The sequence below is a fragment of the Pelobates fuscus genome, chromosome 4 (genome assembly GCF_036172605.1).
Source record: "Pelobates fuscus isolate aPelFus1 chromosome 4, aPelFus1.pri, whole genome shotgun sequence".
In the NCBI taxonomy this organism is placed as follows: Eukaryota; Metazoa; Chordata; class Amphibia; order Anura; family Pelobatidae; genus Pelobates; species Pelobates fuscus.
In genome coordinates, this window is record NC_086320.1 from 239,258,661 (window position 1) to 239,272,282 (window position 13,622).

The 13,622-nt window shown below is 40.6% G+C and overlaps 1 protein-coding gene across 2 annotated transcripts in view; it reads left to right on the forward strand.

Moving 5' to 3' along the window:
* Nucleotides 1-2,599: 2,599 nt before the first annotated feature.
* LZTFL1 (leucine zipper transcription factor like 1) overlaps nucleotides 2,600-13,622 on the forward strand; it is a 97,997-nt gene continuing 86,974 nt past the window's right edge. The window contains exons 1-2 of one of the 2 annotated variants that reach the window (XM_063450613.1): nucleotides 2,600-2,754; nucleotides 10,876-11,000. In XM_063450613.1, the coding sequence (XP_063306683.1) occupies nucleotides 2,752-2,754; nucleotides 10,876-11,000 (128 nt within the window). In that variant the 5' untranslated portion in view covers nucleotides 2,600-2,751. The remainder of the gene's footprint in view (nucleotides 2,755-10,875; nucleotides 11,001-13,622) is intronic. The other variant, XM_063450614.1, reaches the window with a different exon arrangement.

Genomic DNA, 13,622 nt, shown 5'->3' on the forward strand with positions numbered 1-13,622 from the left:
TGCATCAACGGTCCCTACGCCCCTTCTGTAATCCCATAAGAATGGAGGGAACTGTACACATTGAACCATAATTTACCTTTCATATTAAGTGTACCTACACCAATTATATATAATTTTATTCAGGAGAAATAGGGCTTTAATTTCACATCAAATATTTATATATGAAACATAATTTAATATGAAAAAATCTAAACAGCTTGGGAAATTAGTTCTGCATTGCATTTTAACTAATAATGTCACGATAATTGTTGAGGACCAGACCAATTGTTTGATCATTTTGTATATCTGCCCCTGTCCAAGTTATAAGATAATTGCGTGCACGCTCTCAAAGTAATTTCACACCAGACACAAGTTTCAGGTTGATGAAATGCCTCAGGAATCTTTAATCCAAGGGGCTGGTATGCCCCTTATAAAGCAGAAATACATAATATGCATAATTATAGATAACAGAGAAAATACATCAACAATTGGTTAGGTGTTAAGTGGTTCATCTAATGTACAGCTTACAGGGTTCCTACATTCCTGCACCATCTTGTAAATTGGGTGGTTAGTCGATGGGAGGGGTAACTCCTAGAATCTGGTTTGAGCAGGTTCTAACAGCCAGTTTGAGAAGTTAATGAACAGAGGAGGGAGGGGTTGCTCCTAGCAGCTAGTTTTGAGCAGTTAATAATGAACACAGATGCACAGAGTAAATAGTTAATATTCTGTCCACAACATAGTGTTAACTTTCATTGCAATAAAACACATATATTTGTATTCAGCAATGTGGCACAAGTACAACAGTACTCATTCATGTACAAAAGTCATGGGGTATTGGAAAGTTACAGGGTCAAATATAGGGCTTGCCCATTTTAGTTTTTAACACATTGAAATTTGCCAGATTGGTTATGTTGCCTTTGAGAACTGTATGGCAACCCAGAAATTAAAAATTACCCCCATGATGCCATACCATTTGCAAAAATAGGCAACCCGGTGTATTATAATGGGTTATATCCAATCTTTTGTAGTGCCTAGGGCTCTATAAACAAAGTCATATAACTCCTAAATGTCAGAGATATTAGCAGTGAGGCTGCAGGGGCACAATCTATATGCTAAACAGCTTCATTAAGAAAGTTGTTTTGATGACTATATGTCCATTTGAGGCAGGGGTTCTCAACCCAGTCCTCAGGACCCCCTACCAGTCCAGGATTTGGGGATTACCTGGGTGTGTCTAAGGTGTTTAGAAAAAGGGGGAAAAAACACCTTAGGCTCTAAGGTGTTTTTTTTTTTTTCTAAACACCTTAGACACACCCAGGTAATCCCTAAACCCTGGACTGGTAAGGGGTCCTTGAGGACAAGGTTGAGAAGCCCTGATTTAAGGGGACAGTACAGTCACCAGAACAACTACAGCTTAATGTGGTTGTTCTGGTGAGTATAATAGCTCCCTTCAGGCATTTTCATGCAAACACTGCCTGTTTACATTGCCCCTAGGGACACCTGTTTACATGGCCACTGGAGGGGCTTCCTGGCTCAGGGCTGCACAGTGTAATCCAATGCATGTCTATGAGGAGGTCCTGATTGGCCAAAACAGCATATGGACCCACCCCGTGTCGATATTAGCCAATCCAAAAAAACATTGGATTGTCTAAAAATTGGCCATTCCGATTATGTCACAAAGGGGGCGAAGCCAGTAAAGGCGGACCAGCGCAGCACTGGAAATAAGGTGAGTTTTCTACTTTTATAGAGGGGGGGCAAGCACATGTTTGTGTTCCTGACCCTATAGTGATGCTTTAACTATATCAGACTTTGAGCGCTGCAAAAAAGCCAAAGAAAACTCTACTACAGTAGATTGACTTACTTAGGGTTCAACAGGTGCTTTCTCCTGTGCCACCTTAAAGCTCCTGCATTGAGCTAAGCCCAGCACTGCAGGTTTTAGCTCATTGGCTGAGAATATTTTGCTGAAGCTTTCAGCCAATGGCATACCTCTCAACATTGATATGGGATCAGGATGGTGTGTCCTGCAACATGCATCACTGGCGATGCATATAATGGGAGGGCTTGTCTAGAAAGGGGGCAGTTCCACCCACTGAATGCACAAGGCATGCAAGCCCGCAACACAGAAGACCATGAAGCAATCGCTGCATGGTCCTGGTGCCGGATATATATTGAGAACACATCAAATGATGCACTTGTGCTGTGCAGCTCAGGGACAGTTTCTTGGTGTTCCCAGATGCAGAACACCAAGTAAGAAAATTGGGACAGTGGAACAGGATGCTTAAAATAAGGACTGTCCTACTGAAATCGATAGAGTGGAAAGGCCTGGCCAATAAAACAAGGCTACATGTCAGGGCTTAGCTCTGGGGAACTAATAAAAGCTGCTTGCTAGAAAAAAAAAGAGGGGGGGGGGGGCACAAACCAGTGATTTCTTGCAGGAGCTTTCTACAACAGGTGAGGCAGTGCTGCATTTCTGTTAGAATGCAAAATGCATTTTTGCTTGTGCAGTTAGTTTCCTGCATGAATACCTAAGCAGTTTGTATCGTTCGTGTTTGCCCCTTTCTTGTGACGTTTCACTCAGACTACTGCCCATACACTGTACGCTCGCCGACGGAATGGCGTCTTGTTGAGTTGCTCTACGCACGTGGTTAGAGTAAGATCCAATAGCAACTCATCTTGCGTACGTTGTCAAAATCCATATTGCCATGGCAACCAAATGATCGGCCTACGTGTTCCAGGTTATTCGTGTCGTGTTTAGCATCATTTACTTTATAAACAATGGTAAGTAATGTTTTATTTCACAATGAAGAACAATAATGGCGTGCAATATGAAATATAATTCAAACCTGCCTTGCACATTGCAAATGCCTTGTACATATACTGTATACATGTATTAAGTACGTAGATTATATACTGTAGGAAAAGCTGTGCTTTGAATTCGTTTTTTAATCGAGGTTATGTTAATACATTGAAAAATATTTTTTTTTTTTTTTTTTTTTTTAAAGAATATCGTACATGAAGATAATTTTTCCACTTGTTATCTTTCACAGCTAGATGATGTATCATAAAAACTGTCAGTGTCCAAAGAGAATTCGGAATTTTTGTGTAAAAACAAAAAAAACTTAATTATTCTGACCTAGAAATTCAAATTTCATCAATTAACTGTACACTGTATAAGTAAATAAACGAATAGTTCAAGAGTTTCTTCCATATCAGCTGTTTTTACTTGCATATTGTCATACCGAGTTTTATTTTGCTACGATTAAGAGTTTAGTAAATAGATTCCTGAATGTCTTCAGCTTTTATGTTTAAAATATGAGGTTATCCAATTGTTAGCTTGTTGTTGAATTAACCCCTTAAAGGGAGAGTTTAGGCAGCATAAAAACGTAATCTAAAATGAATTTGCTATGGTGCTATGAATGAAGGAGAAATCTTCCCTCAAAGGGTTAAACCGATCTTGAATGGTTTAACCCCGAAGTTGTCTGTTAGTGAGAGTGTGTGAGTTTGTGTGTATGTCTGTGAATGTTTCAGTGAAAGAGTGTGTGTGACAATGACTGTATCTGTAAATGAGTGTATGTCAGTGCTTGCATCAGTGAGGGCGTGTGTCTGTCCAGTGTTCTATCAAATTTCCCTACCTGTGAAATTCCCCTACCCTTGTCACTTCAGGTGAGGGAAATCAGATGGATCCTGTGCTGCACATAGTACTACTGCTACTCCTCCACAGCAAGCTCCTGGAAGGTAAGTAAAACTAGTTTTACACTTTCATTATAGTTACTGCATTCACTAAGCTTAGGCACAAGGGACATTTAGGGTTAAGTGAGGGTTCATTTTAGGGTAAGGTAAGTTATTTTAACCTCTCTCGCACTATATTCTTAACCTAACCTTTGGGGTCAGGGTTAAAATAAAGTGTGAAAAGTCACTATTTATAGATATTGCCCTACTGTGAAATATCACTAAATATGAACAAGTCCCTAATCCTAACCCTAACATTAACTCTAAATGTCCCATGTCCTAAGCTTAGTGAATGCACTGACTATAATGAAAGTGTAAAACTAGTTTTACTTACCCCCCTTAAATTAAAAAGAACATATGCGGCTCACTTATGTCTTCTAGAGCGAGATCTTGAGGCAGAGGGAGAAGCCATCTAGAAAATAATACGCTTATTGCAGAACAAATTTTAATGTAAAAATAAAAAAAGGAATAATAAAAATAAAATATAATTTTTACCTTAAAAACCAGATTCTGGAGAAAAAAAGGCAGCTTTCCTTGTCACCAGATGATCAGGGAAGAAGCAAGAATCAATGCTGAGTGATTTTAGAATTTTCGAAAAAAAATCCATTTAAGCGCGCAACTATCCCACGCATGCGCAGTATCGGCGGCGTCCGGCGGCCGTTCTGCGCATGCGCCGGGGATCAGAACACAGAAGAGACAGGATCGGAGGAAAACACTGCCCCTGCCAGCCAGGCTGACACAGAAGCAGAAGAATGAAGCAGGTAAGAGGAACAGAAGCAAGCTAAAAGAGAAAATCTTTAGATTGAGCAGAAACACCAGAACAACTAACAAAATTGAATACAGAAATATCACCAATAAGAAAAAAACTTACCCTAGCTTCTCCAAAACACTGACCTCAGATCAGGGGGGTTGGATGCCATAAAGGGAAATTTTTAAGGCAACAGCCGACCCCACATCATGATATAAATAGAATAATTTCGCCCGTAATAGTACAGATACTAATCTGTACTAAACTCAGTTAGTCCTGCCCGTGCAGGCTGTTTACTGAGTTCTTCAGATGAAGAGAGGCTGAACTTCATCTGGAGGCCCATGGTACACATGGGAAGGTGGCCCAAAATAAAATATCCTGTGTGTCCTGAAAGGACAGGAAAAAAGACTGTGGGATAGAATGAGGAGGGACCTTTTATACCCAGTCTGGTCTGGATTAATTGATTTTGTCCTGTCCTGTTCCTGATTGGGGCAGAGCTACCCATAAGTGATGCTGCCATGATTAGCCAGGAAACTAGTTTTACTTACCTTCCAGGACCTTGCTGTGGAGGAGTAGCAGGAGTGCTAGCAAGCATGTGCAGCAGAGGATCCAGCTGATTCACCTCACCGGAAGTGACGAGGTTAGGGGATTTTCACGGGTAGGGAAATTTGGAAGGGGGCGGGTGTACGAGTTTTGTCATGCCTAGGGCAGCACAAAACCAAAGTACAATTCTGGATATCCCTGAATACAAGTGATACTCGAAAAATTAGAATATCATGCAAAATTTCATTTATTTCAGTAATGCAACGTAAAAGGGGAAACTAATATATGATATAGACGCATTACATGCAGAGAGGATAGTACAAGCCGTGATTTGTCATAAGTGCGATGATTATGGCTTACAGCTCATGAAAACCCCAAATCCACAATCTCAGTAAGTTAGAATATTACATGCAATCAATAAAACAAGGAGTGTACATAGAACAATATCTGACCTCTGAAAAGTATAAGCATGCATATGAACTCAGTACTTGGTTTGGGCCCCTTTTGCAGAAATTACTGCCTCAATGCGGCGTGGCATGGAAGCTATCAGCCTGTGGCACTGCTAAAGGTGTTATGGAAGACCAGGATGCTTCAATAGCGGCCTTCAGCTCTTCTGCATTGTTCTGTCTCACGTCTCATCTTTCTATGGGGTTCAGGTCAGGTGAGTTTGCTGACCAATCAAGCACAGTAATCCCACGGTCATTGAACCAGGCTTTGGTGCTTTTGGCAGTGTGGGCAGATGCCAAGTCCTGCTGGAAAATTAAGTCAGCATCCCAATAAAACTCGTCTGCGGAAGGAAGCATGAAGTGCTCCAAAATCTCCTGATAGACGGCTGCATTGACCCTGGACTTAATAAAGCACAGTGGACCAACACCAGCAGATGACATGGCTCCCCAAATCAACACAGACTGTGGAAACTTCACACTGGACTTCAAGCATCTTGCAGAGTGTGCCTCTCCATTCTTCCTCCAGACTCCGGATCATTGGTCTCCAAATGAGATGTAAAAGTTGCTCTCATCAGAAAAGAGGACTTTGGACCACTGAGCAACAGACTTTTTCTTTAGCCCAGGTAAGACGCTTCGGACATTTTGTTGTTCAGGAGCGGCTTGACAAGAGGAATACGACATCTGAAGCCCATGTCCAGGATCCGTCTGTGTGTGGTTGCTCTTGATGCACTGACTCCAGCCTCAGACCACTCCATGTGAAAGTCCCCAACACTTTTGAATGGCCTTTTCCTAAGAATTCTTTCCAGGCTGCGGTCATCCCTGCTGCTTGTGCACCTTTTTCTTCCACAGAACTTTCTATTAATTAAAACAAAACATTTTCTTTGCCTTAGACTAAATCTCCTCTCTTCCAGTTTAAATGTGTGACCTTGTATCCTATGTGGAGTCCTTTTTATGAATAGATTCCCAGATGATGATTTGTATTGGGCCCAAATATATTCATATAATGCTGTTATATCCCCTCTGAGGTGCGATTTCTCTAAACTGAAGATATTTCAATTTGCTAACTACCCAGAAAAATAGAAAGAAATGAGATCAGTGTAAAAATGGGTGTAAAAGGGATTAAACACCAAGTCCACACTGATCCCATGCACCAGGACTGACCAAGGGCTTAACCCTACATACTAGCAACAGAAACAAAGAAGAAAAAATCCACAGACTGAATATAATGCTGACTGGAGATAAAGATGTAGGCACCAAAGCATCCAGTGGTATGAAACAATGTAACCAGAGGGAGACCACTAAATATCTGAAGTAACAGAAAGTATCAACACAGAAATAAACTGTGACTCCAAATAATAATAAATAAGGCTACTCCCATGCCTAAGTAAGTGAGGAGATAAAGTTACTAAACACCTAAGTCTGCAATATTCATATAGGCTTTATTAGTCCTGGCCCTTTAATGCAAAGGGTGTTGGCAAATCTCCCTTTAGTACCAAAGCAGCAGAAAAAGTGCCAAAGGGAGAAAGGTCACTGTCTAAAAAAAATTGGTAGCCCTAATAATCAAAAGTAGACAAATGGATAAAGTAAAATAAAATAAAGAAAGCCTCTCTCCTTGTGAGAGTTACTAGATAGGCATAGAAGAAAAGATGTAGATCATAAATCATAACAAACTCCCATGCCTAAGTAAGTGGGGAGATGAAGTGCTAAACACCTAAGTCGGCAATATACATATAGGCTTAATTAGTCCTTGCCTTTTAATGCGTAGGGTGTTAGTAGATCTCCCCTTAATTCCTGAGCACCGGTAAAAATGCTAAAGGGAGAAAAGTTACTGTCTAGAGGATCAGACAGTGCCTCTGACGAAGGTGCTATATACTGCACCGAAAACCCTTCAAATACTTTCTCAGCCACAAAAGTTAAAGTTCAGGAAGTGCCTTTTCCAAACTGACAATAAAGGTTTAACCCCTGAAGATAAGAATGTGCCCAGGAGCCTCCTGGTACTATAACAACTTAATTTATATGAAGTTGTTATGGTGTCTGAACTGTCAGTTTATATTTATACAGTATTTTTTTTTTTTTTTAATTATTCATTTCCTGTTGGAGGATCTGCCTGACAACACAGGCAGTCACCTGCATACAACTATATAATCCATATCTGGCCAAGTGTCATCACGATCACATGACTAGGATGGGCAGGATTTTTTACAGGGGGACTGCGCCAGTTGTCAGGCAGCCCCACAATTGCAGCAGAGGGTTAAATGGGTGGGCATGATCTTTAGGGCTTGCTATGCTGCCCTATAGGCGTCATTTTGTAGGACGACATAGAACACCCTCAAGTTGTTAAGGGCTTAATGTAGCGGTACCTACCCTTTCCGGGGTCCTCTGTTCGAACCGCGCGCGGTCCTGCTGCTGCACGAGCCGCGCGCGGCTCATCCGAAGGCAGGAACAGGAAGGCGGGCAGTGACCGCGAGAAGCGCCTGACTCTAAGAGCGTGCCGCGGGTCTCGGGCGCGCTCTTAAAGGGACAGTGGGAGCCTAAATTGGAAAAGGTCTCCCATTGGTCCCTGTCATGCCACACTCCCCATACACTTATCTTTTGGGGGCGTGGAGATGACAGGGAACAATCAAAATAGTTGTTTAGCTATTGAAACTCACCTTTTTCCCTTGGTTCCTTGCCCTATCGTGGTTTCTGTTTCAGTTCCCTTTAGCGCTTGTTGTGTTACTTCGTACTTGACCTTGGCTTTGTTTTCTGACTAAGTTATCTCTTTATCCTTATCTGTTTTGTTTGCCGGCTTGCTGTTTACTGTGTACCAGACCCCGGCAAGTCCTAGTTTTCGTTGTCTCTTTGTGCCCTTGACCTCTGATCATTCCTGACTCTGTACTTCTCATATATACGTCGAGTCCGGCCACTCAAAGGTCCGGTAGACGTATCGTCCCTCTGTGTTGTCTTCTGTTTAGCTGAATCCTGCGTGTTGGGGTATATTTTCGTTACACTTAAGCTTTAGTTTGGCATAGGTGTAAATGATCAAAACAAACACAAGGGTGTTTTCACTTAAAGGTACACTACAGTCACCAGAACAACTTCAGCTTAATGTAGTTGTTCTGGTGAGTATAATCATTGCCTTCAGGCAAATTCATGCAAACACAGCCTTTTCAGAGAGGCTAAAAAGGCTGTGTTTCTGCTGAGTTTTCCTCATATAGATACATTGATTCCATGCCTCTCTATGAGGAGGTGCTGATTGGCTAAAACAGTGTTTGTCCCCAACCCATCCCATCCCGCCTCTTTGCTGATTTCAGCCAATTCAATGCTTTTGCTACGGGAAAGCATTGGATTGGCTAAAAGGCGGCAATTATGATGATGTCACCAGGGTGGCAGATTGGGGCAAGGCCAGCATTGGCAGACCCGCACTGCTCTGGAAATAAGGTGAGTTTTCACCTTTTCTAAGGGGGCTAAGGGCGGGCAAGCCAACCCTATAGTGTTCCTTAATCACTTGTTCATGAGCACTAAACTTAAAAATTTGGACTTCCATGTTCCATCTTTCAGTTAATGCTATTGCAGTATTTACTTTGGTGAAAAAGCATAGCTGATAAGTTAAAACACCCTTGCTTCTACTGCACTTCCATGTTGTTTGCGAGTCTGTTGCCCAGGTCCGGACAGGCCATCGGGCATACCGGGCATATGCAGAGCCGGCGCTATCCGAGCTCCGGCCCTGCTGTGTGCCTTCATGGGCCAGTGGGAAGATCAAAGATCTCCCTCACCGGCCCACAGGCATTGATGTGCGGCTGCCGGCTGGGGAGGGAGGGAGGCAGGAGAGAACCCGGGGAGCTCTAGCCAGCAGCTCTGCCGGGTTACTCTTGCGAAGTCGGACCTTTGCCGCGGTTACCAGGGTAGAGTTAACTCACCACTAAGACCACCAGGGATGGCAGCACGGCTCCCCACCCACCTAAGCTGAAGTGAGGGGGGATATAATTAAAAAAAGAAAAAATACATATTTAAATAGACATACTCACACATCACCCTCAGACACACACAGCACCCTTATATATAATAACCCTCAGTGAGTTAAGACAAAGAAAATTAGAAACATTGAATATGGCGGCACATAAGAACACCCTCACACACACACTGCACCCCTCACACACATGCTGCACCCTTCACACATACACACAGCACCCCTCACACATCGTCCAAACATATATATGCATATACTACAGCACCCCTCACACTGTACCACTACACACATTACGCTCCAGATACACGCTATATCCCTTACCCTATATACACTCTGAATCCTCTATACACACACAGAGTCTCTTATACACACTCTGGGCCCTTTACACACTAGATCCCATACACACACTGCACCACCTACACACATAATGCATTCCTGACATACAAACTCCGGATCCCCTATGCACATACTATATTCCGTGTAAGCAAACACATACAACATTCTCTACAACCCCTACACACACTACGTCACCTATATACACACACACTACAGACCGTATGCACACACTTGCTACATCACCTATACACACTATGCCCCCTATACACACACTGTACAGTCCCTAGCCACACATATTACACCACAAACCCGAATGAAATCGACCTATTTACACAATACCACACCACAATCAGCTCACTCTATCACGCAATCCCACAAGCAGGCTCCAAACACATGCACCATATGCTTTCCTGATCCTTTTGTCCTCTGGTATTCCACTTATTGGGACACCAGAGACCAGTTAAAAGCGAACACAGTGAAAGTATGTTATTACATTTGCTTGCGTTGCGCAGAACAAATAAAGAGCCTTTTTCTCATGCTAGAGCTCTTCAGCGTGGCTCTGCGCATTGAACTAACATGCTCACTTTGAGAGGGGGTGTGCTTGTCATTAGTGATGACAAATACACCCACTCTGGTCCCACCTCCTTCTCAGGGGGCCCCTGTGATTTAAAAATGCCCGGGCCAAAATTTTTTTTCCCAGTCCAGCCCTGCTGTTGCCCCATGATAACATACACAAGATATAAACCTGAAAGGTGACAGACGAATTAGAAATATTTTTTTTGGCTTCCACAATAATTCACTCCTAGTTATTTATTGTTGTTGTTTCATTAATCAGTTATACTTCTGTTACATTTCATTTAAAAATTAAGACTTTCAGTCCTAGCGGCAAAGCGAAAAGGATCACACAGGTCTCCAATGAGAGGGGTACTGTGGTACTATGCTGTACTATATGTTCATGTGCCTAAAAATGTCATGTATGTTGCACTAAATTGCTGTCTGTTTGTATCATAAATAAACATATATCTATCTATCTATCTATCTATCTATCTATCTATCTATATATCTATCTGATATTTCTTATATACTGTTTGATGGAATATACACTAGCTTGTAAACCACAAGCAACTTATTCTGATATTATTTTCTAGGCAGAACTTGGTTTGAATGATCATCATCAGAATGAAGTTATTAATTATATACGTTTTGCAAGATCTAAGAGAGTACTGCGACTTAAAACAATTGATTCTTGCTTCCAGGACCTCAAGGATAGCAGGTAATGTACTATTCTTCAAAAATCAACAATGAAAACCTGCGTTTTCTTGAGTGTAGCGCTAAATGTGATAGAATAATACAATAGTGAATAGTGCTCTTAATTGCACTTACCCTCTTTTATACACTTGTATACATGAAAAAAAGGGAAAAAATAGACAAATAATTGTGCAGTATGTTTAAGCTGGATTAGAAAATTTTTTGTGAATTCTGAAGATAGAATCAAGTTCACTCACATTTGTTAGAGCCTTTTATAGATATAGGGCTCTAAACTTCCTGGCATCTGTGTCTTTTAGGGTAGACCACACGACCCCCCTCTCACGATATACGTATACGTGTTTTCCTCCAAGTTTAGATAGAAAAAAAGAGACACAGGTAATCTGATCTGAGCGTAGTATTCCCAAATACTATAAATATCAATGAAAGAATAAGATATAGTATTGCTCACCTTTTTTAGAGCCTTTGTTAACCGGCTCTAAGTGTATTAGCCTAGTGTCAATTTGTGGGGTGACACTACCCCTTTCTGGAATCACTTCGACAGGATACAGCAAAGAAGGTTGAGTATAAAAATATATTTATTATAAAATGAATATTCTAAAATTATGTATACAGTTTTACTAGAAAATAATAAAATCTGAAATATCATATGTAAAATACAAATATTTGTTGCCAAAACGCGTTTCGCCGTCACACGGCTTCCTCAGTCGGCTTCTGATCTTCTTCTGAATAAAATCGCTTATATGTCTTTAAATCGACCGCCAAAATCTCCTGATTTTTAGTCCGGTGTGTTTCCAGTGGCTCGGGTTGATGTCGTCGCGTCACTTCCGGTCCTCCGTACTACATCTCCCATGGTGCTGTGCGGATCTCGGCGTCACTTCCGGTGTGTGTCAGCGGTGTTATGGGAAATTGAGTCCAAAGTGACATCGTTGTATAGTTCGTTTTTAGTCCGTGATTGTATTTTAAGCATATAAATCATATGTTCCGGGTAGAAGTAGAACGAGATAATTGTAACGTTAGTATTCAGGAACAATTTGACAGAAAAGTGCAATTATTGAGATGACAATAAATAGAAATAAAATTATAAAAACAGAGAATAATCTATTATAGATTTGTCTATATTTAATTCCTTTGTTTAGTGTCATATGTCCACCTCTGCAGGTTTGGCTGGGGGTTGTTTTTATCCTTTAAACAGTGAAAATGGAATACGATAAAGGGGCAATAGAAGTAATTGGATCCCTTAATATTTCTAGCAGCATACATTTTGAAGATTCTCAGGGTTACAAGTTATTTCTATTCTAAAGAGTGTGGAATTTGTTCTGACATAAAAAAGTCTCTGAGTCTTTTCCAATATGGGTTGTGATCATATGAATGTCCTTAATTGTTATTTAGTCTGGGGTGGGAAACGATATTAGTAATGTGATATATTAGTAATAAAGTTTTTTGGAGAATACAGTCTGTTGGAGGAATATTTGACTTTGAATTAGTCTTTGAGTTTATTTTCAAGAAATTCTTAATTTGGTTAAGGTGCAATTGCTGTAGGCGTAAAATTCTTAGAAGGGTTTGGTTTTAAAAATTAAGATTTTGAAATTTAAAATTTTAAAAAGATCTTTTTTATAAATATGAACTGGACCTCACCTTTTTTAAAAAATTATTCAAAAGTCTAAAAGGTTAAGAGGTTAAAGGAAATGGCAAAGTTCGAAATCCGCATTCAAACCATGGGGGGCTAGGGTGTTCAAATTAAAAATCCACTTTGTCTCGATTTTTCCTAGCTTCTTTATTTCATCCTCCCCTCTCCAATTTAAGGTGATTTTCTGTATAGCTGAAAAACTTAGAAATTGGGGATCGTTGTTGTGTACCTCTTTGAAATGGTTGGAAACGCTATGTTTATCATATCCTCTCTTTATGTTTCGTATGTGTTCATTTATTCTCACGTATAAAGGACGCTTGGTTCTGCCCACATATAGGAGATTGCAGGAACATTGTAGTAGATATATCACTCTCTTTGAAAAACATGTAGTCATTTCTCGTATTTTGTATTTGTTTTCTTTTTTTGAATCCGAAAATTCTATAACGTGTCTTTTTACACTCTTTGTGTTTTTACAGGCTGAGCATAGGCCACAGCCGAAAAAACCTTTCTTTTGAAAGAAAGGGGTGGGTTTTTTGTCTTTTATATGGTTGTGTACTAGTTTTTGTTTCAGATTGGGTGCTCCCCTGTATATAAATCTAGGCTTCTCTGGTAGAATCGAGTACAGCATTGGGTCGTTCCTAAGCATCGGCCAGTGTTTACTAATTATTCGTTTTATTCTGTTACTTTCTTGATTAAAGTTACTAATGAAGGGTAGGATGTTATGTTCTTTAGTGGTTTTCTGTTTATACTTCAATAGAGAGGATCTGTCCATTGTTTCTATTTGTTTAATAGTGTCCACAAGGGATTTTTCTTCATAACCCTTCTCTATAAACTGTTCTTTTATTCTTATGGCTTGGGTTCCAAACGTGCTTATGTCTGTGCAATTTCTGCGGATCCTCATTATCTGTGCTTTTGGGATATTTTTTAACCAGGGTGAAAAATGGCAGCTGTTTAGAAAAATGTAATTGTTTACATCTACTGATTTAAAAAAGGTTTTTG